This window comes from Lasioglossum baleicum, chromosome 3 (genome assembly GCF_051020765.1).
Source record: "Lasioglossum baleicum chromosome 3, iyLasBale1, whole genome shotgun sequence".
Taxonomy (NCBI): domain Eukaryota; kingdom Metazoa; phylum Arthropoda; class Insecta; order Hymenoptera; family Halictidae; genus Lasioglossum; species Lasioglossum baleicum.
Window position 1 is genome coordinate 204,429 of NC_134931.1, and position 24,657 is coordinate 229,085.

Genomic DNA, 24,657 nt, shown 5'->3' on the forward strand with positions numbered 1-24,657 from the left:
GAAAACTCGAGTCTGGCTAGAGACATTCAATTTTCAGGAAACACTATTCTATGATGACGAACGGAGAAAAGGGAAGTGAAGCTCGAGGGTTTCGGTCGCCGTGGAGTGGAGTGAAACATTGTAACATGATACGGGTCGGGTCGGGTATATCGGTGTAAAATAACAGAATATTTTTTAAGAATTATTATTTTATATTAAAACGTTTGTAGCTCATTGCAACATCGACCGATTTTGACGAAATTTTCAGAATATGTTTAATTGACACAGATTTACAAAACGTATTTTTTAAATTTTCAATGTAGGCCCATATAAAGATGTTGTAAAATGCAACTTTTAGTAAGTAAGTAAATACGTATTTATTTATTTATTTCAGCCTCGTGGCCCAGAAATTGGACATGGATTATAATTCTCGAAGCCAATCATCCCTCTATTTATCCATTCATCCGTTCCTCCACCCATCCATCCATATCCCATGCCACATCAAATACCTTATTGTCTATGTGATCTATCCCAATGTCTCCCCGCTAATCCTGCCTCTCTCTTGATTATCCCTTGTGATTAATTCTTTCCTTTTTTTCTCTATACTCCTAACCCATTCTACAATTTTCTACAATTTCTCCCACTCTTTTCTCCTGTACTATCTTTTCTATACCTATGTTAATTCTTTCTACCCCTTCACAGTCTTCTGCCAGGTGTTTTAGTTTCCCCAAGTTTCTCTCATTTTTTCTACAATTCCGATCAGTTACTATTTTTGAAAAAATTATTTTCACATCCTGTACTAAACTAATTGTTCTAGCTTCCCAAAAAGTTCAAATCGTATAGTATAATATTAAAAAAGTTATCATTTTTAGAGCGTCCGAAAATTTTTGCGAGTCACAGTATGTACATATATCGCGCACAGAACACAATTCTTCTTTCTATTAAATCGCATTTCTTAGGTCAAACAATTGCGTTTTGTAATGTATAATAACATGTAATAACGTTAAAAATTACTTAATATACACCCGCGGTAAAATCAATAAGTATAACTTTCCTCCTCACAGCAGAAACGTCGAAAAAATTTTTACAATGATGTCCCACAATAAAAAAATCTGAAAAAAATTGACGACACTGCCTGCTGTAGTACTTTATCGAGGAACCAAACAGTAAAAAGCATGTTTTCATATTTTCTAGAAATCTATATTTTTCCGATTTTTGGGGGGTTTTTCATTATTTACGACCACAGTTTGCAACCAAAAAATCTGAAAAAATTCTATAAAATGCGTCTTAGGATCCAAAATATGTAACATTTTTTTTAGAATTTTAGAACGTATTTGAGACCGGAACATTGCGCTCGACTGTGCAACAGGCCTAACGGTTCTGGAGAACCGATTACACTGTCCAACACCAAATTTGTTTTCAATATACTGTTGGGTCCTTCTTATAGAGTTTTTTGCGCTGATTCCAAATCTGTCCTTAATTTTTCTCCTATACGCACAGTTTTTGAAAAACATGGCTTTGAAAAAAGAACATATTTTTCAACTTTAAACAAATATTGTGGTTATTATAAAAGATATTGAATTGTTCTTTACAGCAAAAGATTCTGTAGACTTTCCCGAATACAGTGATATCCATATTAATACATTATGATTGTTTAAACATGTTTAAACAATGATTAAAGACGGAGAGACACTACTTTTGCACCAATTTTTGAGGATATTTTTCAATTTATCTCAAAAAATTAGGGTCCAGCGGAAAATCGAACTATACCACGCGATAGAGCAGACTTTTATCTTGAGAAACCACCCTTTCAAGTTTGTAACGTCGACGTTTTTTTCGAACCAGAAAACAAAATAACTAATATAGAATATTAGAATGTAATGGAGAAGCGTTTGAGCATCTTCTTCAATAAAGACATTTTTTGAAAATATCTCGAGATCTAATAATTTTTTGCCATGTGTACCCCAATCATTTTTTACGTAGAATGAACAGAAGAATCGATCTGTGTAAAAAACAATATGCATTTCTATATAAAGAAATGATGCAATTGTTAATTGCACATGCACTGCTGCATCCAAAAAAAGTTAAAGACCTACAGATGTAGTTTTCTTCGAACCATTTATCTTTCTCCTTTTGCATTTTTTTGTAAATGCAATAATAACCGAGTTATGACTTGTAACAATTGCGTGAATCACCCTGTATACTTAAAATTTAAAAAATACGTTTTATAGATTTGTGTCAATTAAACATATTCTGAAAATTTCAGGGTAACCCTAAAGTTATTCTTCTAAATTTTCGTAGAAAGAATTGGTTTTCAATTTGGTTTAATTAATAATAACTGTGCCTAAAAATATGAAAAAAATTGGAGACAATATTGATGACAGTAAGTATTTCATCATTAAATTAATTTCCAAGATGGTGGCTTTTAAACATCGATATAAAATCTGTGTTTCTTCGAAATCTTCCGGCTTTTCTATTTTTTAAAACTAGAGTTTGCAACAAAGGCTCGGGAAAAATTAAAATACTTCTATGAATATAATTTATATTATTAGAGATTTGTATATTAGTTACATATTTGATATAAAACAATATAAACTGTATGTCCTAATCCTGGCCAATGATGATGTACGATCTGATCCAGTCTAAAGATGATGTAGGATCTGATCCAGGCTAAAGATGATGTAGGATCTGTTCTAGGCTAAAGATGATGTAGGATCTGATCCAGGCTAAAGATGATGTAGGATCTTGTCCATGCTAAAGATGATGTAGGATCTTGTCCATGCTAAAGATGATGTAGGATCTTGTCCATGCTAAAGATGATGTAGGATCTTGTCCATGCTAAAGATGATGTAGGAGCTGATCCAGGCTAAGTACTAGAGTAGGGGGCAGCACTATATGGGCACGGCCAAAACCCGGGCGTGAGCACTCTCATATACTCTCTGGTATAATGTATGTATATAATATGCGTATAAAATTTGCAGCCTCGCAGTCGCTTGAAAATGCATGAATCATCATATTTACATCGTAATTGCATTTACAAAATATTTCAAAATAAATATCTCCTTCGTTCTAGAAAGCTTCATTTTTAATGATTTTTAACGATTTTAAATATATATATATATGTATATAACGAAGGAGATATTTATTTTGAAATATTTTGAAATATATATATAATATGTACAGTATACAGAACACGATCTATAGAATGCTCATAAATTTCAAAAGAACGTGACATGTAAGTAATTTACATGTATTACGATTACGAGCTCGTAATACTAGTATTATCTGACGATTGATATACGAGTATGTATATATATGAGTATGTAATTACATATACAATGTACATATTTGTCATTCTCCCGTGTTATTGCCTAATATGTAAAGCTTTTAGAGCAATTTTTCAGAAAAAACATTTTTATTTCGCTGAAACTATAAACCACGATAATAAAAAATAATTTATTGGCCTTCATCTCGAACAAAACTGCGTGTAAATAAATCGACGCCCTAATTAGGTAAGGAGAATAATAAGAATTGCAAATTTTTCCGACTGTCATATATAACGTACAAGTACACGTGTACGCATGCAGGTATATATATACAAGCGGACGTTGAAGACTGGTTGGTAAAAGTTCTTTGAAAGTTGACGCATCCCACGATTCGCGCGTGTATCTTTTTCAAACTGTTTCGATCTAGTAATTACAGAACAATGCGAATCGTTGCTTATAAAGTTTTCCTTTTTGGACTAATAAACATTGTTGCCTTCACGCGTAATGGGTAAGTGAAAGGATCTCCGCATTCTGTTCGTAGATCGTATATGGGCCGAAACTCGATCGCGAGTTTTCTCTGTTATTTCGTTTTATAATATTTTGATCGAAAACGTGGTCCTTTGTTTGATTCGTAGGAAAGCGTTTCACATAGGAGGAGACAAAGTAATTATCGATCCGCTGGTAGGTCGATTCGATCATAGCGAGGGTCCTCACTGGGACCACCGTACTCAGAAACTCTATTTCGTTGACATAGAGGAACAAAAGCTTTGCAGATGCGATCCCATTACAAGAGATCTAACTTGTATTTATATAGGTAAATCAACGATTCTTCGAATTTTTCTATATGTGTATTTGACTGAATACGAATCGAACGTGATGTTGTATGATAGAAAACGGCCCTGTTGGAGTCGCGGTTCCTGTTCGAGGAGAACTAAACAAATTTGTAGCAGGAACTGGCAAAGATTTCGTTCTGATTTCATGGAACAGCCATAAAAATGTTACACGATCGACCCCTGAAACGCTGGCAATCGTCGACATCAATCGAAATGGCACCAGATGGAACGACGGAAAGGTGGATTCTATGGGAAGATTTTGGGGCGGTAGGTAGCAATACAGAGTGGGGCACTATAAAAAAAGAACAGGTCACCTGAATAACTCTGCTGCTATTGGTGTTAGGAAAAAATGCATCAGATGGAAAATGAGACACTAAATTGTTAGTCAAAATCGAATAAAAAAAGTGTCGCCAATATCGGCGGGACTTAGCAAACAGTGGGGAGCAGATAACGGGGAAGATTTGGGCAGAGATTGGGTTACGGATTCATGGTACCAATGCGAAATATACATACTTATTGTTAGTAGCGAGCAGACAACAGGAAACTTCCAAATTTCGAGTTAATCGTAATGTAGTGCATATAAGAAAATATGCATCGTTTCCAGGTACGATCGGGCCCGAAGTGAACGATGTTGTCGTACCTGATCAAGCAACTTTCTATCGCATCGGCTCCGACTTGAAACCGAAGGAGGAACTGACCCCCGTTACGAACAGTAACGGATTAGCTTGGAATCTTCAGGATGACAAGCTTTATTACATAGACACTCCCACACGAAAGATAGCAGTGTTCGATTTTGAGCCTATCAGCGGCACTATAAGTATGAAATTATTCATTCCTCTCGACATTTAGATGTGATCGAAATTCAGGATAATCGTTAATCGATTGTTTATATTTACATAGGTAACAAACGAATCGCGTTCGATCTTGAGAAGCATAATATTTCGGGTTTACCCGATGGTATGACCATAGATAGAAACGGAAATCTTTGGATAGCTTTGTATGGCGGGGGCGGCGTAAGTATCGATTGCATCCTAACAAAATTAAACTGTACAATGTTTATTGAATAGCGAACAACACTAACAACTAACATATTTACATATATATATTTATACAAACAGGTGCTTCACGTTGATCCTCGTACGGATCAAGTGTTGAAATTTTTAAAACTACCCGTAGATAAGGTAACTAGCTGCGCATTCGGGGGACCTCTTTTAAATATTCTATTTGTGACTACATCTAGTCGCGATTTAAATGCAGAAGAATTGGCGGAACAGCCGTATGCAGGTTATGTTTTCGCTGTACACGGCTTGGGTGTACACGGCCTTCTAGCAAACTCATTTCAACTATAATTCTGCATAGCGATCGAACGATAAATCCGTCGAACGTGTTCGAATGATTTTTCTAAGAAAATAACCTTGTGTTTCTTAATGTTCCCTTAATTACTGAAGTAAAACGCAGAATTTACCTGTGAGCCATCGCATTTTTTATTTCTTAGACTAGTCTGGACTAGTCCCTCCTGTATACGTATATATATATATATATATATATATATATATATCTACAAAATATATCTAATATATTAGTATTTATAACAATTTCTGCTTTGATTGTATGTATAAATATGTATTATATTGCTGTGTATTTTTTGATAACCTATTTTAAGGTAATCTCTGTGATGTAACCGATCAAGTATGTATGAGTATATATTTATATATATATATGTATATATATATATGTGTGTGTATACATATATAGTTCCATTGGATTAATGTAATTAAAAGATACTGATAAGGTATCTATACATATATTTATCTGACAAACGTAAGTGTATACGTGTCATCCAGTGTTATGTATATGTATAGGGCGGGGGGGGGGGGGGAGAGGTAATATAAGTCCACTTCATCCATCACAACAACTCTACATTTTTACAAAACGTCGAAGCGGCACGAGTTTTCGAACAAATTCAATTTTCCTGAACACCACAAGTATAAATAGATACTTCAAGAAAGGTATGTAACGCTAAATAATTATTACTGCATCCAACTGAAGCAAATCCTGTTTTTCAGTATTCATTTAGAAGGAAATTATGAACATATGTAAGAAACGTATAAATACATGTATCGCATGTCTGTATTCTTATCTATGTCAATTAAAATACATGATCATGCTTTGAGATTCAGCTCTTCTTAATATTATCTATTATTACTATTCGTTAGAAGGATGTCGGAGTTGTCTATCGAACCACTGGCAGGACCGTACATCCTAGGAGAAGGTCCTCATTGGGACCAGATTTCTGGATCGCTATATTTTGTCGATATACAAGCTAAGAAAGTACTCAGATACGACCCTTCGACGTCAAACATTACATCTGCTTACATAGGTACTGCTATGATATTTTCCATAGTACGCGTGACATAGATCGATAATTGATTTGATAACTATGATTTTCAGAGAATGGGACCGTTGGATTTGCCATACCTGTCGACGGTGCTCCTAATAAACTTGTAGCCGGAGTTGGTACAGATTTGATGTTAATTACATGGGATGGAAAGAAAAATCTTACGAAATGTGAAATCGAAAGATTGACCAGCGCGGATAGCGATCCTGCAGAAACCAGGTGGAACGACGCGAAAGCAGATTCCTCTGGAAGATTATGGGGTGGTTAGTAGGAAACTATTTGAACTAAATGCGCATGTAAATGTATTATTATAAATTCTATCGTTACATAACAAAATAATTTTCTTAGGAACAATGAGTCGTGAAGGAGACGGGCCATTCGCTCCTGACAAAGGATCTTTCTACAGTATTGGCGCTGATCTTGTTCTAAAAAAACAAGTAAACCCTGTAGGTATAAGTAACGGAGTAGCTTGGAGTCTCAACGACGATACACTTTATTACATCGATTCGCTGAGCTATCAGGTAGTGGCATACAATTACGACTCTCTGACAGGAGCTATATGTAAGTAATTTACAATTTACCTTGCAATATTGAATACATACACCTTTTTTCATGTTTGAAGAATCGAATTTATAATAACATAACGTTTAATCGATCTTCCCGTACAGCTAATAAAAGGACTGTCTTCGATGTTCGAGAAAACAATATTAACGGATTTCCGGATGGTATGACTATAGATACAAATGGAAATCTTTGGATAGCTGTGTATGGCGGAAGTGGCGTAAGTATTACAATTACAATTAAAAATAATTTTTGTTACAATTCTTTGTTCTTCGAAACAAAAAATGAACGAATATTTACAGATACTGAATGTAAAACCGGAAACGGGTGAATTACTGCGTTACGTGAAGATTCCTAATGTTGAATGCATAACCAGCGTTGCATTCGGTGGTACCGATTTCAACACGTTATACGTAACGTCGTCGCGCGTGGGGCTGGACGACGATCAGTTGAAAAATCAACCGCATGCTGGTTATCTGTTCGCTGTAAAAGGTCTAGGTGTGCGTGGCTTACCCGCGAATTCATTCAAGTTGACACCGAAATAAACGTAGACGCGATTGCATAAATATTTCGTATTTGTACAAATATATAAAATATATTTCTTTAATACTAAGTTGCCGGAACAACGAATGATATAACAATTACAGACATGAAATGTTGTATTTTGTAATAAGTCTTTCAAAGAAATAAATCTCTTAACTTCCGAAAAATGATTATTCGACTTTCTTACCTCACAGAACGCGAATGATATTACAAACACTTTTCATGTAATTATATATATATATATATATATATATATATATATATATATATATATATATATATATGCGTAGGTTGTTATTCACTGTAAAAGATGCTCTTATAAACTAGTTATTAGAAAATGTACAAGTCTCGCTAATACCTAATATTACACACATGGCTGTATCTTCTTTTCTTTACTTCTTTACCTTAAATATACAAAAGAAAAGTTCATCGGTTGCTAAATGTAAACGGTAGAAAAATAATGCATTGTGTGGAACACAAGTATTCGTTACCAGGACACTGTTGACGTGTGAGCGACATTTAACTACTTTCTAGCACTACAATATGAAAAATTACATTTTCATTGCTCCTTGTTTCAATGACACATTATTTCCATAATTTAGAATATATTTTGTTGTTGTTGTTGTTGTTACTATTATCATTACTAGACTGAGGATTTTTATGCGTTTATAGTAAATTTGTGAAACACCGAAAAACATAAATAAATATTAGCAAAAACGAATAGTATTCTGTTTTTACTCGTACACAAGGTACTTCGTAGTCGATAAAATAAATATTTGTTTCGTTTGCATTTTTATAATACGAGCTAGAAAAAATGGGAATTCGCGCGAAAATCCGCTGTCTAATACCGTCGTCGTGATTTTCATCTATGATAATCGGAAGGCTGAACAGTGTAACGTTATTAGACACAAAAGTGAATAGGCTAGAAATCTGTTTCAGTCATGTTGAATCGATATGAACCCGTATATCAAACACGTTTCACGGTATTATTCGACTAACTTTTCCTTATTAATATAGTCTTCAGCACTGCAGATTCTCTCAATCGTCCAAAGTTATAATCTCGACGCTATCGTTGACTGGTTTCTCGACTTTTTTGTTAGCGAGATTACTCGACTTTCCTCTAGGCAAATCGTATATAGTTATGCAGTCTACCACGTTAGTTGGTCTCAAAGGGTCGGACAATTTTTGTGGAACTACGCTCACACCGGAGGATAAGTTTTTCGAATAGTCGATCGACGGTTTGATCTGCGCCTTTTGCTGAGGTATAATCTCCAAGTGCGAGTGCTGTTTCAACTGCGAAAGCATCGACAGAGCCTCGACGGAGCTAGCCTGAGAGAACGAATTGGGCACAGGAGCGGATATCTCGACCGTGGTCGGTGGTTTCGTTTTCACCGGAGACTTTTTGTAATTGGTATACTTTGTGGCTGGACCCTTCAGCCCAGTCGGAGGGTTGATCGGGCTCACCGAGATCCCGCTCAGCTCGGAGGGTATGTAGGGGGGTTGCGTCATGGAGGACGAGCCGGCAGGCATAGAGTTTAATAGATCGGAGAAATTGCTAGGCAACGGAGGCATCGCTTTCGTCGATGGTTTCGTCTTCCTGACAGGATTATGCGTGCTAGGTTGCGTGTACGACCGCTGAGAGTTCTTCTTCGACAGTAATTTGTGTTGCAGCGACGTCCCCGAGTGAGAGGGAGTGGTAACGTTTATCGATAACGATTGCTTCATACCTATCGTTGCACCTATCGTCGAATGCGCGACTTGGGGTACAGCGTTTGCACTCGCAGTAGCATTGCTTTTCAATGGGGAATGCGATAACGAAGGATTGTGAGCCGGCTGTGGTTCGGTTAAAGACTTTGAGACTCGGATTTGCGGAGCGCTCATTTGCTTAGGTGGGCTGGTTTTAACGTGTTGTTGTTGTTGTTGCTGCTGCTGCTGTTGTTGGACAATTGATGGCTTCAGTAGAGAAACTTGAGTGGTTGGCGGTTGCAAAGGCGTTTGCTTCGATGGTTGCGATATTTGCAGAGTCTTGGGAAGCTGAGCTGTCAACAACGGTTGCGAATCGCTTTGCGAGCTATTTTGCTTCGATGACGGTTTCGTTTTAGGTGGCACCGCGTTCACCGGCGTTATAGATATGCTGGGTCTGTCCTTCGCGATCGATGACGTGGTCGTTGTAGCTGTCTGTTGCTGGTGCATGGCCGTAGATCGTGCAGCGGACGTGCTGGTCGAGTTGCTCAAACTCAACAACTGCTGCACCGTTAGATTGCTCATGTTGCCCAGATTACCGATGCCGGTGTTGGGCGTGGCATTCATGTTGGGAGCGACGGTGCTCAATGTCGGTACGTTGTTGATGCTGGATGTTCCGGCGATGTTACTGCTCAAACCACCCGCCAGGTTCGACAACGAAGACAGATTGTTCTGATACTGCCTAAAGATATCCTGATAGCTTCCCATTTGGTTCAAGTAGTTCATGGTCGACAGAGGATCCATCATGCTGCCGCTCAAACCACTGGTTAGAATGGCGGATAATATATTCGGGTCGACCAACGGATGCATCAAGTAGGGATTGATCAACGAACGATTTCCCCCCGATGTGCCCATGTAACTCGGAAAGTTTGCTTTCGCGTTGAACTGATTCATGGTATTAGCGCCCTGATGCATCGCCTGTAAATACTTGTTCACGTTCGGTGGACGTCCTCGTGGTCGACCAGTCGACGTCAGACTTTTGTACGGTTTCCGACTTTGGGACGATTGTGGCGAAGCAGAACTAATTTGAGTCTGCGCTGTGACCACCTGTTCGTATACCGGAAACATTTGTTTTTATCGTAAATCAGTTCAACCAACGTATTACCAAAATTCGCTATTCCACAAGAGCAAAAGGATTGTCGCTAAAATCGTCACCGAAAAATTCTACATCTTTCAACTGCTATAACTTTCTGAAAAAAATCTCGTACGATAGTCTACCCGAGCTTATTGTAAACGGCGAAGATTCAAGGTAGAGCCACGAGCGAAAGAATCTTTGAAAACATTTAATTCAGTGACGTCAAAGGAGAGAGAAATTTTCGATGAAAATTTACCAATCCTCTGATCTCGTGGTCTATATATACAGGGTGTCCCAGAACAAGTGTCGTTCCTTGAAATGGGAGGTTCCTGAGACCATTCTAAGAGACATTTTCCTTTGCACCAATGTCAACTGCGGCTTTGTTTAGGAGTTATTAACGAAAAACACGGACCAATCAGAGCGCGCCCTGGCCCGGCGCGCCAAGCCGCGTCGGCAAGCGAGTGTCGCGGTACGCCGTGACATCGCATCGTGACGGCGCGGCGGCCCAGGGCGCGCTCTGATTGGTCCGTGTTTTTCGTTAATAACTCCTAAACAAAGCCGCAGTTGACATTGGTGCAAAGGAAAATGTCTCTTAGAATGGTCTCAGGAACCTCCCATTTCAAGGAACGACACTTGTTCTGGGACACCCTGTATAATAAGATGTTTAGACTATAAATAAAACCTACAGGAGTTGGAGACACAGCTCGAGGCTGCGCTTGACCGTCGGTGGCAGGTTTGTCGAGATTCAAGAGCAGCTTATTCAAGACTTTGCGATTATAATTGTACTCGTTGCAAAATTTCGTAGCAATTTCCAGGACGTTTCCCTCCAAGTTCTGTCGACAAACAAATTTCCATAGAGTTGCGGTTAGAGTTAGAGGAATGTAGGGAATGTTGTTACACGAAAGAGAACTTCGTGGGAACTTACTTTATTACCAACGTACGTTTTGTACGTATCTACCAGCAAGGTGGAAAGCATTTGGATAGCCTGCTCTTTGGGATGAAAACTTTTCAAAGCTCTTTGATATACCCAGAACGTATCGAGAAGCACTTGAGTCCTATTGTCTGGATTTTTGTTAGATACCGGATCGGAAGTGGGTGTTCCCATCAGTTGAACCTTTCTCCGCAGGGATTGCGAACATAGAGTCAGCGCTTGACGAGACAATTGTTCCCTTTCCGAGTCGCGTAAATATTTTCTGGAAAAGTAACACAGTTATAGTAGCAATGCTAGGAATATATTAGTTAAATTTTCAATGGAGCGATAACGTACTTGTCCGATTCCGGTATTTTTCCCAGTTGTACGCTCAATTGCATTAACATCCGACCATCGTTTGTTTCTTTGAGTACCTGCATCAACAGCGTCACGCATCGCGACATGTGAAATGCAAAACTTCCGGGTCTATCAACCTCCCGATTAGGTATATGCCATACGCCCTGGGAAGATAAGCGACAATTTATTTCGATAACGATAAGAAGTCACGATATACAATATACATATATATGTATAACGGTAACACGCAGAGCGGCAATAGTAGTCGCATTCCAGACTGTTTTACGCGGAAGAACTGTCCTGTAATATTGAACGTCGCGTTAGGTGCTCCTTATTTTCAAATTCCCCGTGCTTCCATCGTTACCGATTATAATCGTTAATCATAATCTAGGTACACTTTAACGTTGGAGAGATGAAGAAAACAGTTGCTGCTAATAATATCGCTACTATAATTCTTTGTCTGGCATGGTGCGGTATCAGGTAAAAATCATACATAATCGGTTTTTTCGCATTATGGTTCGCGTATTATAGTCCAGTCGCCAGGTACCTTTACCTGGAAAATATTCCGAACTTAATGAAATTTTGACACGTCATTTAGGGGTACTCTGGGGTGTCGAATCTGAGTTTTCGACCTCGAGGACCCTGTGCTAACTTGGGGAGGGGGAAAAAACCACGATTTTTATTACCTTGTTTTGGTTTTTCGCCTATTACTCAAAAACTGTGGGCCCTATGAACTTTTGTTTTTCATTTTTGGAAAGAGCATTAAATTTCCTTCAAATTTCACTAATCAAACGTATTTTTTTATCCAATAGGTACCGAGAAACAGGCGTTCAAAATTAGGAAATGTTTCTCAAAATGTCATTTTGAGCCACACATTGTGACATTTAGCAGGAAATTGCATCTTATTTTTTTTTTTAATTGAAAAATATCCTCAAAAATGTGTACAAAAGTGATGCCTCTCCGTCTTTAATGATTGTTTAAACAATCATAATGTATTACTACTGCACATCACTGGATTCGGGAAAGTCTAGAGAATCTTTTGCTGTAAAGAATAATACAATATCTTTTACAATAACATCATAATATCTGTTCAAAGTCGAAAAACGTGTTTTTTTTCAAACTCAAATTTCTCAAAAACTGTGCGTGTAGGAGAAAAATTAAGACCAGATTCGGAATCAGCGCTAAAAACTGTATAAGATACACCGAACAGTTATATGGAAACATTTTTATTGTTGGACAGTGTAATTTGCTCCGTCTTTCCCTATATTCGTCAGTTGCCACTTAATTTCCTAATTTTGAACGCCTGTCTCTCGGTGCCTATTTGGTCGAAAAAAATGATTGACCAGTGAAATGTGAAGGAAATTTAATGCTCTTTCCAAAAATGGAAGACAAAAGTTCATAGGACCCACAGTTTTTGAGTAATAGGCGAAAAACCAAAAGAAGGTAATAAAAATCGTGGTTTTTCCCCCTCCCCAAGTTAGCACAGGGTCCTCGAGGTCGAAAACTGAGATTCGACACCCCAGAGTACCCCTAAATGACGTGTCAAAATTTCATTAAGTTCGGAATATTTTCCAGGTAGACGCCTTTTTTTCGACCTGCCGACTGGACTATTATGAAGAATACTTGGAACTTTTTTCGCGCAGTATATACTTGATCGTAAAAAAGTATGGACACATTGGTTTTAAAACGTTCGCAAGGTCTACCGACGCTTTGGAGAAAGTGATAATAGACACGGACGCCGGAGCCGATGACGCTGCTGCCATACTTTTGACTCTGAAATCCGAAAGATTCCAAGTCTTGGCGATTACTTGCACATATGGGAACACGTATGTGGATAATGTGGTAGACAATGTACTTAAAACTTTGACGATTGCAAACAGAGACGACGTAAGGCTATACTAAACTTTTTCTTGCGAGAAATAGTGTCATACTATTCGTCTATTCGACGATCGAGTTCCAAGCCAGAAGACCGAACGATACCACTTTTTTCAGATCCCGATATATAAAGGAGCGCAGAGAGCATTCATAAAAGAGTACAAACCCTCGAACTACTTTGGCACGGACGGTTTTGGGGATTTTAATTTTACAGAGGCAATTACTGCTCACGTTGACGAAAGCAAACACGCGGCTCTGGCACTTCTGGGCTTAGCAAAGGCGCATCCAGGTTGAAATGAAATAATTGAATAATTCGATCGGTTATTCGATTTAGTTCTGTAACATCGAATGAATTTTTTTCAGGTGAGATAACTCTTTTATGCATTGGCCCGTTGACGAACGTCGCTACAGCGATGACATTGGATCCGTCGTTCGCCACCTACTTGAAGAAGCTCGTTATACTAGGCTCCAGTGTTTCCGGAGTCGGTAACGTTTCACCCAGTGTAGAGTTCAATTTTTATCAAGATCCAGAGAGCAATTCGATCGTATTGAATCGCAGTAACACAACGATCATTTTATTTCCATGGGAAACAGTTAAGAGTAGCAGTATATCTATGGTAATGGGAAAACTGAAGGAGATGCTTATCATTAAAATGATAATATGTATCTGCTTATTCGAATGGTATTTGTTCTTACAACAGGATTGGCGTATCAACGTGCTTGGAAAGCTAAACTCGACTATCATGAATTTTCTGAACAAAGCAGAACGAGTAAATCTGGAGCATTCTACCGAGTGGATTTCGTCGGATGCGATGACAGCTGCAGCTATGATATGGCCAAACACGATAGAGGCCTCCATAACGACCAATGTGAGTCCTGTGATCGATGGAATGGCTAGAGGTTCTGTACTCGTTGATTACGCGCATTCGACCGGCAAGCCAAACAACACAGAGATAATACAAAAGTTCAACGTGACGGTTTTCCAAAACGCGTTGCTGAAACTCCTCTCCTAAATCCCACCTTCCCGTAAAAAAAAACACTAATTCTAACAATAAGTAAGCGAAAAATATAATGCGTACTTACGCTGAAGAAATTGGTGCTCTTTCTATCCGCGAACAATCCTTGGAAACTCTCGCCGAGATAAAACTGGCAGCTGTAGGTATCCAACAAGAGATTCCTGCACTTCGTGATGTCCCTGGCGATCTTGTTGTTGAAGAAGAAATGCGACAGTCTGTAGAACGATTTGTAGTGTTCGGAGAATCTCAAAACGCACTGTTCTAGGCCGGCTAGACAGTATGCTATCAGAGTCGCGACCTCCTCGTCCCTCATGTTCTCTTCTTTTTGCGCGAATTCCGACTCTTTTTTCTTCTTCTTCTCGTCGGTGTCGCTTTCGGCCGGAGACTCGGTGTCGGTGTCGCTGGAGCTGTCGCTGTCGGAGCTGTCGTCGCTACTGCTGGACTCGTCGCTGCTACTGGAACTGGAGTTGTTCGTTTCCGTGGTCGTTGTAGTCGTTTGAGTGGTCGTGGTGCTTTCTTGGGAGCCTCTTCTGCTCAAGGTCGCCTCTTCCTTGTTGGTCGTCTTCTTCTTGTCCCCTGATTTATCTTTCGGTTCTTTGTTCGTCGAGGGCAAGTCGTCGTTCTGCAGCCACTTCCCGTCGAATTTCCGCGTATCTTCGTCCTCCGGAGTCGATTGCCTCGTCTCCTGACTGATCTCCATCGCCTGTTTCATCAGGGCGTCCATCAAATCTTGAACGTTCTCCGATTTTCCATCGCCCTCGAACACGTTACTCATCTTGAGCGTGCTCGAGGCAGTTTTTTTGCTTTCGATGTTCTTCGTTTTTACTTTCTTTTTCTGCTGCTGCTGTTGTTGTTGCTGCTGCTGCTTAGACTCGTTGCTCTCGTCGCTGGACAGCATCATAACGTCGTCTCGTTTCTCCTTTTGCGAAACCATGTCGCAAACCCTAGAGATCACGTCGTCTATCAGAGCGACGACATCCTGCATCAGCTGCAAATGGGACACGTTGCCCAGCTTCATTTTCTTCGCATTGTCCTGCGGCAGGTCTGTAGGAGATCTCTTACGCGTTTCCGGTTTCTCGTTCGAGGTACGTTGGTTATTAACGTTGAAGGCTTTGTTCGTTCTGTCGACTATCTCGATCTCCTCGATGCTGTTCGATCGCTGGGAAACGGTGACGACATTCCTGTCCCCTTCGGCAGCGAATTCCACTTCTTTACCGATATTCTTGTCGGTTGTCGCGAACAGCCCATCCTCTTTGGTCTTCTCGTTTAGCTTCGAGCTGTATTTCATAAACGGTCCTTCAGCACATTTTTCTAGATAAAACTGCAACAACTGCCCCAATGATTTTTTCAACGGTTTACCCTCGTGCTGCTCCAGATACTTTAATATGCTCGCGTGAATCCGATAGTGAACCTCCAACGCTTCCACCGAGAGATGCTGCGGAGACTTGTGGCTTATTCTGCGTGGATATTGCGCATTGTTGTGGTATAACAAGTCGCTAGCCTGCAATCGAATGGAAATCGGTTATCGGTTATCGATTATCGATCATCGATCATTACCTACCGGAAGCCAAACTAAACTGTGATATATTCGAAAGGAAGCTGAATTGTTTTGGCATAGTGTATGTATATGTATAAGAAAAATATTTAATAAAAATTCACCTTCGCGTAGTGTTCTAAAAATACAGGAGGCTCCTGATTTTTCTTCTCCGCAATCTTTCCAAGCATGTACTGGTAAAGCCACCTCTCGTCGTGGAGTATCGGCGCGTCCTTGGTTCCAATGAACAAACGAGCGCAGGCTTGAAAACACTGATTCGCTATTTCCAGCATTTCTTCTTTCCTCGTTTCGAGAATTTCAAATCGTTCCATGCTTAACGTATCCGTTTCCTGTTTCAACAGTCGTGAGCAGAACGAGTGAACAACGTAGGCAAAGTTTCCATACTCCGTCCATATAATATGATTGCAAGAATCTAGTTCAACGGCGTGTCTGTAACTAGATTGTGTCAGTTTCGCCTTCGTTAAAAGTTTATCCTCGTTTCTAAAATCCGAGAAAATGACATAAAATCAGATGTAATCGTCGTCGAGCAACTGGAGTCGGAGCCGGAGCCGCGAAAGATGAACGAGATCAACGTTACTCACATAGGCTTGTATTTGTTCAACCAAGTGTCTATCACGGTGCCCGATGACATCGCCACGCCTGTCCAAGAGCTCAATCGGGTCGGGTGAAAGCAGAGATCTAGTAAATAGTATCGTATCGCCACGCTCCATTTGCAGTTCTTGAAGTAGAAATCAGCCAACAAATAGTAGATGGTAGACATGGAATGAGGCAAAGGTTTCTTAATCGTTGGCATAGTGTCTCGCTCGCCCATCGTATAAGCCATCATCTCATCGATCACTTGGTTCGGATCGCTTTCCGGAGGAACCAGCTTGATTATGCGTTTGAACAGATCTTCCGTGTCCGCGCTGATCGTCAAAGACCTCGGCGAACAGTACTCCGGTATTTGCTTCGGCTTATAAAAGTCGAAGAGCAATTGCGCTCCCTCCCACGTGACCTTCATTTGAGGCACTCCGTGTTCCTCCACGTGTTTCGGTCGCCCTTTGTTCACTTTGTTGTAATGACCGTACAGGCAGTAGAATATTTGCTCGAGATATTTCGAGAGTTTGCTCTTGATACCGGAGAATTGCGGTGTTTCCAGTTTCGGGATGACCAAGTTCAACGTGAAGAACAACAATTTCGCCTCGTTGTAACAACACCAGGAATGCCTGCCCATAAATTCATGGGCGATGAACAGAATCATGATGGAGGCCGGGACACCGTCGTCCTCGTCGTCCGACTCGGAGTAGTTGTTCGAACTGTGTTGCTTGTTCTTGTACGCCGACTCGACTTTCGCTCTTTCCTTGTCCTCCTTGTATTGTAAAATATAATGCAACAGGATCCAGGGAAGAACAGTTTCCAGAGGCATCTCTACCGTGGTCTCCGACACGTCCAATTGATTGCATACGATATGCACCAAGTTTTGCACCAGTCTGGAAAGACGAATCTCCGGCAGGTATTTCAGAACGAACGTGCTCACTTCGATCGTACATGTCTCCAATTTCTCGAGCGCCATTAAAACCGAACCCGTCCACTTTTTTTGCTCGACTTCGTCGGTCGAATTTAAATGATTCTGCCATGCTTCGTTCAGGCACGCCTCTGCCCACACGTAGCATTCCTCGTATTGTTCAAGCTTCCACAAGCTGTCCAACAACATGGACAACTGTTGTACTCGATCCACTATGTTGTCACTGACGGACAACAATTTGTTTCCTTGTTTCGCAAATTTAAACGTATCTTGCAACACATAGGCCAACTCGGCGTATTTCTTCTCGTCGTGCAAGCTTTGTATTTCGCCCAGTTTCTGTCCCCTGCGAATATCGAAAATATCGAACATCAAATAATATAATCGAACACAACTTTACTTTACTTTACTTTACGTCTTTACAAGTTCTGTTTTTTTATCTGATTTTATAGAAACCTACCTCTGTATAGACTTCAATTTCTTCTCCACAATTTTAATACTGATCTGCGAATTGTATTTACAGTTCGGTAATTTCAGGTAGACATTTTGATTTCGTTTTTCCATTTCTCGCAAGTGGCATAACAACTGAAAACATATCGTTAAGTTAAACGTATCTTACAATTAGTAATATTCTTGTTCGGGTAGAAACTGTAGTCGCTCACCAATTCTAATGTTTCGATCACTATATCCGTATCCCCTTGACACAAAAAAATATTCGCTTTAAGCCATAGAACCCTCACTAGTATGAAAATATTTTCTTCGTTTATAATATCTCTACGCACGCTTGTAAATATTATATGACCCAACTCTTCGGATGGCATTCCTGTGCCAAGTTTATCCAACCTAAAACGAAATTTTCTTCGTTATAGCCTTTTCTCTTCTCGCGATTTTTCTGTGTAGCCAGAAAAAGAAAATCAGAAGAAACCATACGTTGAAGAAGGTACGATATCCGGTTTATTACTCAACCATGTATCGGTGTGAAGTTCACCGAATAATAAAGTCATTTCGGCATCCAATTTTAAAATATTGTTGTTCTCGTGTTCTTCGAACGGCGATGGATGCGAAATGTGATCTCTGCGAAAGGAAAAATACGTTTCTTTGGTAGGTTGAGATCGGAGAAATAAATTTCCACGGTTTCCCTTACCTCATGAACGTGTACGCTTGTAAATAGACTCCGGACATTCCCTTTGGCCATTCTTGATCCCATTTGGTGCATAAACATTCGGTATATCTTGCTATGATTATCATTAGATTGCTTTTGCCACTGTGCTCGGCGATAAACATATTTACATCGGCTATTTCATACTCTGTACCAAAATAATTCTGCTGTCGGCTGTACGAAAAAAAACAAACAAAAAGGAAGATTCCTTGGGGAAGAACTATACGCGCACGAAAGAGCGTTCTAATAAATAAATAATTACCTTCTATCGGGACTCGGCGATTTTGAACTTTCGGAGCTTTTAACGGTCTCCGTAGCATTACTACTATTATTTTCTTGGTTGGTGAACAATTGATACAAATCCATCGTGTCCATAGAGTCGTCCATATTTTTCGAAGGATCGTCTTTAGTTAATTTTACCGAATCTGGTCTAAAACAACGAAAATTACACATTGTTCCTGCCTTACTTTATAAACCAAAAAATATTCTAGATACTTACAGTAAAGTGCTAGGGAATATTCTTCGAAGAGTCTCCTCTAGCTGAACGTCGTCCCTCTCGGCTTCTCTTCTATTCGAACTTCTCACTCTGGCCGATCGCCTCATGCTATTGCAACTCCAGGCCCACTGTTGCAAAAAACAGAGAGCGCTCCTTCGTCGTTTCTTCACTTTTTGCACTTCTTCTTTTCCTTCGTTCTTTTCATTGGACTTTACCTCTGTCTTTGATTGTATTTCGTCGGCTTTCTTTGAATCTTTCTCGTATGGTTTCTCGCTGGATTTGTTACTGTCTTTATCGCTAACTTTGTCGTTTTGCATTTCATTTCCACCAATATTGTATACGTCGTCTACGACTTTCTCAGGATGTAATTTTTCTACGGCCTCGTACGTTTCAAAATGATTTTGCTCCTCTAGTTCGGTCTTTGCCTGGTTCTGTTCCAAACTACCTTGATCGATGTCTAAAATTCTCAGAGGATCCTCGTCATCTATAATTTGTACGTCGCTGGAATTCGATTTTTTATCATCTTCTGTCTCAGCTTGCATCGCCATGTCGTTATTGTTACAGGCGCGACCGCCATCGATCGATTCGAATGGAAAATCCGTTTCATCGGTGTCCATTTTCATTAATTTCTGGTCATCGTCATTGTCATCGTTACCGCTACCGTTATAGTTATCGCTATCGTTCTTCGTAATCATATTCGAGAGTAGATTTTCATCTGTATTCGCGCTATTGTTTCCTACGGTATCAACTTCAATATTTGTTTTTAAAGGTGTCTCATCCGGATTAAGAACTGTTAGCTTAATTCTACTAACAAAACTCGAATCGCTTTCCATAATGTATCTATGCATATCTAATAAACTTTCTCCTAAGTCTAACCAGGTGTAATTCTTTACAGGCTTTCTAAGGACTAAATCTGGCAGAGGTTTCGGGGTAAATTCTATCTTACATACTTCTGCCCATCTTTCGGCGACATCCTTCGCTTCCGCCAACAGTTTGTCTCCCAACGTACGATCGTACTCTGTGTACAACGGCGGATCTAGATGCCAGTTGCTATTATATAGTTTATAACATTCTTTAAGGCATGGAATGTCTTTAAATATTCTATCACGGAATGCCAAACCTTTCACATAGTTAGAATCCCGTTCTAATGCCATGGAAATGTACAAAAGACAGTTCATGTAATCAGGAACAGCGTACAAGGCAGTTATCATATTATCTAAACACGGCCAATGATTGGAATTACACTTCAAGCCTTGTTTGAAAGAGGAACAAGCTAATTCTAAGTTAGACGTCTTCATTGCTAACGTGCCTATCCTGTGCCATAAAGTTACGTCGGTATCGTCCAAATTTGCCGCTTCCCAATAATTTTCTATAGCTTTGTCGTAATTCCCAGATGCTGCCTTTATGGCAGCGATATTCTTAAAACAAGAATATTTCAATGACAACATTGGCCTAGATCTTCCATCCGGTACCTCAGGTTTCTCTACTTCATCCAACAGTTCGGTTTCTAATAGATCTTTAAAAATATTCAGAGCGTCTTCTTGTTTATTTTCTTTTAGTAACACTAAGGCTTTGTTGTATTCGGTAAGAGCTATTTGTTCCTATAACAGACGTTTACAAAATAATAAGCTACCTATGGTTCTATCGATTTATACATATTTATACTAATAGGCAAAATACATAATAACCAATGTTTTTGTCGATAAAAAAGGTTACGCCCGCAAAACTTTCTTTCTTCTTTTTCCGCAATCATTCATGCTCTTTCTATCTGTTATGCAAAGTAATCGAATTTTTCGAACCGATGACAATTTTGTAGGTTATAGTTAATTTATTATATATAGTTACAGAGATTCGATACGTACTTGAGCTTCCTTCGTGATTGTCGGTACATCCTCTTCTTCGCTTTCTTCGCTGGATTCCTCGTTTAACGCCGATATTTTGATCATCTTGTAGAATTTCTTCGGAATATGTACTACTATTTAAAAGATCAACAATTCAACCGGTTTTTTTCAGCAGCGCCATACTACTGCGTATTACAGATTACTGTTAACTGTTACTGATGGTGATGGACACCAATGGACACTGACATTGACATCACCAACAGGCTGCGCACAAACGAGTACACGTAAATACATCTATCGTTCGTCGTACATATTTCACAATTGCCCGTATCAGTGAATCATAGACATATAGAGCAGTGATGCCGAAATCGTGGTACTGTGGTACTAAGCCGTGGTACGAGACCCCCCCACTATGACCTACCGTTGCCCCTACTGGCCTTCTCCAACTCGCTCGCGCGCTACACTCACCAACGTACCTCTCATATCCTCGGAGAGGTACGTTGGTGAGTGTAGCGCGCGAGCGAGTTGGAGAAGGCCAGTAGGGGCAACGGTAGGTCATAGTGGGGGGGTCTCGTACCACGGCTTAGTACCACAGTACCACGATTTCGGCATCACTGATATAGAGATAGACTGCGCCGTCTTATGGGCGAGTTGAAGCCCACAATGGGCTCTATATGTCTATGCAGTGAATCAGTCCGAATCACTTAACGATGAAAAACAAACGAACCTAAAAAATCGCTTGGACAGTCTTACCTTCCTTATCTGTCCTATCCTGACCAATCCTGACTGATCCTGACATTCCTGAATTCCTGACTAAAACTGGCAGAAGGCCACTGAGAAGATTCTCGTTGGTGAGAAGGAGAAAGCAAATCGTCACGGAACCATATTGATGATGTTATCATGAATATTGTTATTTACATTCTGCACCGAACGTATTCCAACAATTCTGAACAATTCCAAGATAAGATTTTTCAGACGATGTTTCACGTTTAAATTTTAGATGCGCCTGCGCAGTTTTTTTTTTAATCCATGCTAGAAGCGAAACTAGGGGGCGGTACTATATAGGGGACACCGAAATCCCTGGCAGGAGCACTCTCAGGCTCATTTCTTCTTCGATGCTTCTATCCAAAATCCAAGGCTACCCTGATAGCACAATTGACTCCACGGGGAGTGACGAAAACGCGCATAAGTTGACTCCACTTGGACAACCTGGAACCGTCTGGATGCAGCCCACGTGAAATGCAGCTTCTGCAGTCTAGCTGGAACGCCACTCTATCCTGGATTCCGCTTCCCCGCAAGATGGCAGCACGGTCGCACTGATTAATGCGGCGAATGCCGTTATACAGGGCAGCGCCGTCGGTAAGGGCAGATCGCACTAATGTGGCAGATGTCGATAAAGTAGATTTCTATTGTACAAATATGTAGCAGTTTCCCTTTTTACCGACAATACTGATTTTTGAATGAATATTCAGTCACATGCAAGGAGAGAAAACGAAAAAAAAATCTGTGCAAAATAAAAATTCTCTGCATCGATTGCAAGAGATGGAAGCTAAGATTAAAATGTCAACATGCAAAAAAAGACAAAGTGTCGTACAAGGGACAAGAAAATTTACTTTTTCTTATTTTTTAATACACCGCAGGGAGTTGGTAAAGACACATGGACAATGACACAAGGAATATATATATAATAAATATTATAATTTTTTATTATTACTATGCTTTATTATTGGACGAACACCTAAATATCTCTTCAGGTTATTGTGATGCAAAAAATATTTGTTCCGTAATGTGCACGGTGTGCCAGATATTTGGTCCATTGACACCATGCACATTACGTAACAAATATTTTTTGCATCACAATAACCTGAAGAGATATTTAGGTGTTCGTATTTAAACGGAACACCCTGTATATTGTGATTATTACACGTTGTTGCCTCTGCTTCCCAAAACTTGTGGCCCGTAGCACGTTCTGGCATAGGTGGGATACCTAAAAAATACAAAGAAAATCAGTAATGTACAATATATGCATGTGTGTTGAATGGCATAATTAGATATACGTACCACGTGAAAAATTAGAGGTCTTCCTCTTCCCCGGTTGCCGCAGCTTCCTTCTCCTCCTTCCCTGGATAGCACATTATATTTATCCTCCGTTCTGTAAATTAGATTTTTAATTACACAGTGAGTAAAGGTGAGTATTTAATCTTCTTCGCTTATTGCTCATCTCAACGAATTTTCTAATTTCTGGTGCTACAATTACAAAAGGTCTTCTGACGTTTTTCATCAACTAATATACCTAACTGATTCAAACATTGCAATGATATTTATAAAAAATCGATTAAAGTTGAACTACAAACAAAAGAATGTACTACCAGAAATAAAAAAATTCGATGATGAGAAGCAAGTGAAGAAGATTAAATATTAGGTTGTCCCAAAAGTTCCTTCCGCAATGCCTTTCTTTAATATTGCTAAATAAATATTAGGTTGTCCCAAAAGTTGTTTTTCGATGCATGCACATAATGCAAATTCATATTAAGAAGTACTAAAATATTAACATAAACATTATCGTATTGTTTGTATTTATTTAGCTACATTAAAGGAACACAATGCGGAAGAAACTTTTGGGTCAACCTAATACTTGCCTTACTGAATTGGTTTAAGCCATCATTTTGCCGATTTAGAATATTGCTAAGCTAATTCTAATCTGAATGGGCCAAAGCTGAATTGTGTTGGATTTGTTTAAAGTGATAAATGATAATAATGATAATGAAAAGAGAGTGATAAAGTGATAAAGAAACAAACAATTTACTATTTTGGACTCTACATTGAAGTGAACATACTCGCCCCGTAGCACCTCATACGTGATGGCAAATGGCACTGTCGCGTGGTGTGCCGACAAGCGTTCTCACGCTTTTTCACGCGAAGATTCTGGGAGACATTTGAGCAAAATGAAACCGATTAACCAATATAAATATGTACAAATACCTTCCGTTCTTCCTTCCTTCCACGTAGTGCACGTAATCCAAGTAATCCACGTAATCACATAATCCAAGCAAGTCAATCTAATAAATAGTCAAATAGTCAAATGCCGCAACGCAGACCGCACCTGCGAATGTAACGTGTAACCACAGAGCGAAGCTATGTAAATATATCTGTGATTGTGTCAAGAAAAACGCTGCATGTCACAATTTCAAAAAATTTCAGTTTATGCATTTATTGAACTTTATAGTGTAGGATTAGGTATTTACCAGAAAAAACGTCACGAAAATCAATTCAAAAGGCTCGAAAAAATAATACAATTTAACCAATGTCCTTGTCAAAGCATTAGTGATCAAAACTTTAAACGACAATATCTCGAAAGTGAAAGTACAATGTGACATGCGGCGGCGTCCTCCTGACAACCACAGATATTACGACCGAGCTAAGCGAACGAGAACTTGCGAACTGTTGAGAGTTGAGAGAATAACTGAAAACTGCTGAAAACTGAACGGCAGTTTCCCCTTCCCTGACGTATCGTCGTATCCGTGAGCGGTGTCGACCGCGCTTGACCGT

At 39.6% G+C, this 24,657-nt stretch overlaps 3 protein-coding genes and 1 long non-coding RNA gene across 9 annotated transcripts; 2 read left to right on the top strand and 2 right to left on the bottom strand.

The window, feature by feature from the left end:
* Window positions 1–3,567: 3,567 nt before the first annotated feature.
* Window positions 3,568–7,747, top strand: LOC143221972 (uncharacterized). Its single transcript, XM_076447719.1, has 12 exons — window positions 3,568–3,753; window positions 3,881–4,059; window positions 4,136–4,345; window positions 4,683–4,895; window positions 4,979–5,091; window positions 5,197–5,426; window positions 6,145–6,174; window positions 6,295–6,458; window positions 6,530–6,739; window positions 6,825–7,037; window positions 7,145–7,257; window positions 7,340–7,747. Exons 1-12 carry the CDS (start codon window positions 3,686–3,688, stop codon window positions 7,580–7,582), a joined length of 1,986 nt encoding a protein of 661 aa, XP_076303834.1. The 5' UTR covers window positions 3,568–3,685; the 3' UTR covers window positions 7,583–7,747.
* Window positions 7,748–7,985: 238 nt separating this feature from the next.
* On the bottom strand, window positions 7,986–21,970 carry LOC143207610 (calcineurin-binding protein cabin-1). 3 transcript variants are annotated; one of them, XM_076421290.1, is made up of 15 exons: window positions 21,862–21,970; window positions 21,130–21,372; window positions 19,271–20,868; window positions 19,034–19,201; window positions 18,757–18,942; window positions 18,543–18,686; window positions 18,275–18,455; window positions 18,073–18,197; window positions 16,693–17,958; window positions 16,216–16,591; window positions 14,624–16,057; window positions 11,666–11,829; window positions 11,324–11,591; window positions 11,085–11,231; window positions 7,986–10,370 (listed from the first exon to the last, which is right to left on the bottom strand). In XM_076421290.1, exons 2-15 carry the CDS (start codon window positions 21,211–21,213, stop codon window positions 8,619–8,621), a joined length of 7,893 nt encoding a protein of 2,630 aa, XP_076277405.1. In that variant the 5' UTR covers window positions 21,214–21,372; window positions 21,862–21,970; the 3' UTR covers window positions 7,986–8,618. The 3 variants fall into 3 exon arrangements, with proteins under 3 accessions (XP_076277405.1, XP_076277403.1, XP_076277404.1); XM_076421288.1 differs by having other exon boundaries at window positions 18,757–18,945; XM_076421289.1 differs by lacking the exon at window positions 21,862–21,970 and having other exon boundaries at window positions 18,757–18,945; window positions 21,130–21,507.
* Window positions 11,970–14,633, top strand: LOC143207611 (nucleoside hydrolase). 4 transcript variants are annotated; one of them, XM_076421294.1, is made up of 5 exons: window positions 11,970–11,989; window positions 12,057–12,145; window positions 13,363–13,552; window positions 13,658–13,829; window positions 13,904–14,633. In XM_076421294.1, exons 2-5 carry the CDS (start codon window positions 12,078–12,080, stop codon window positions 14,551–14,553), a joined length of 1,080 nt encoding a protein of 359 aa, XP_076277409.1. In that variant the 5' UTR covers window positions 11,970–11,989; window positions 12,057–12,077; the 3' UTR covers window positions 14,554–14,633. The 4 variants fall into 4 exon arrangements, with proteins under 4 accessions (XP_076277409.1, XP_076277406.1, XP_076277407.1 ...); XM_076421295.1 differs by lacking the exon at window positions 11,970–11,989 and having other exon boundaries at window positions 12,116–12,145; window positions 13,241–13,552; window positions 13,904–14,157; window positions 14,242–14,633; XM_076421291.1 differs by lacking the exon at window positions 11,970–11,989 and having other exon boundaries at window positions 12,038–12,145; window positions 13,241–13,552.
* A 729-nt stretch (window positions 21,971–22,699) lies between the features above and the next one.
* Window positions 22,700–24,657, bottom strand: LOC143207612 (uncharacterized). Its single transcript, XR_013008705.1, has 4 exons — window positions 24,354–24,657; window positions 24,091–24,211; window positions 23,170–23,260; window positions 22,700–23,095 (listed from the first exon to the last, which is right to left on the bottom strand). It is a non-coding gene; the product is annotated as an uncharacterized LOC143207612 (long non-coding RNA).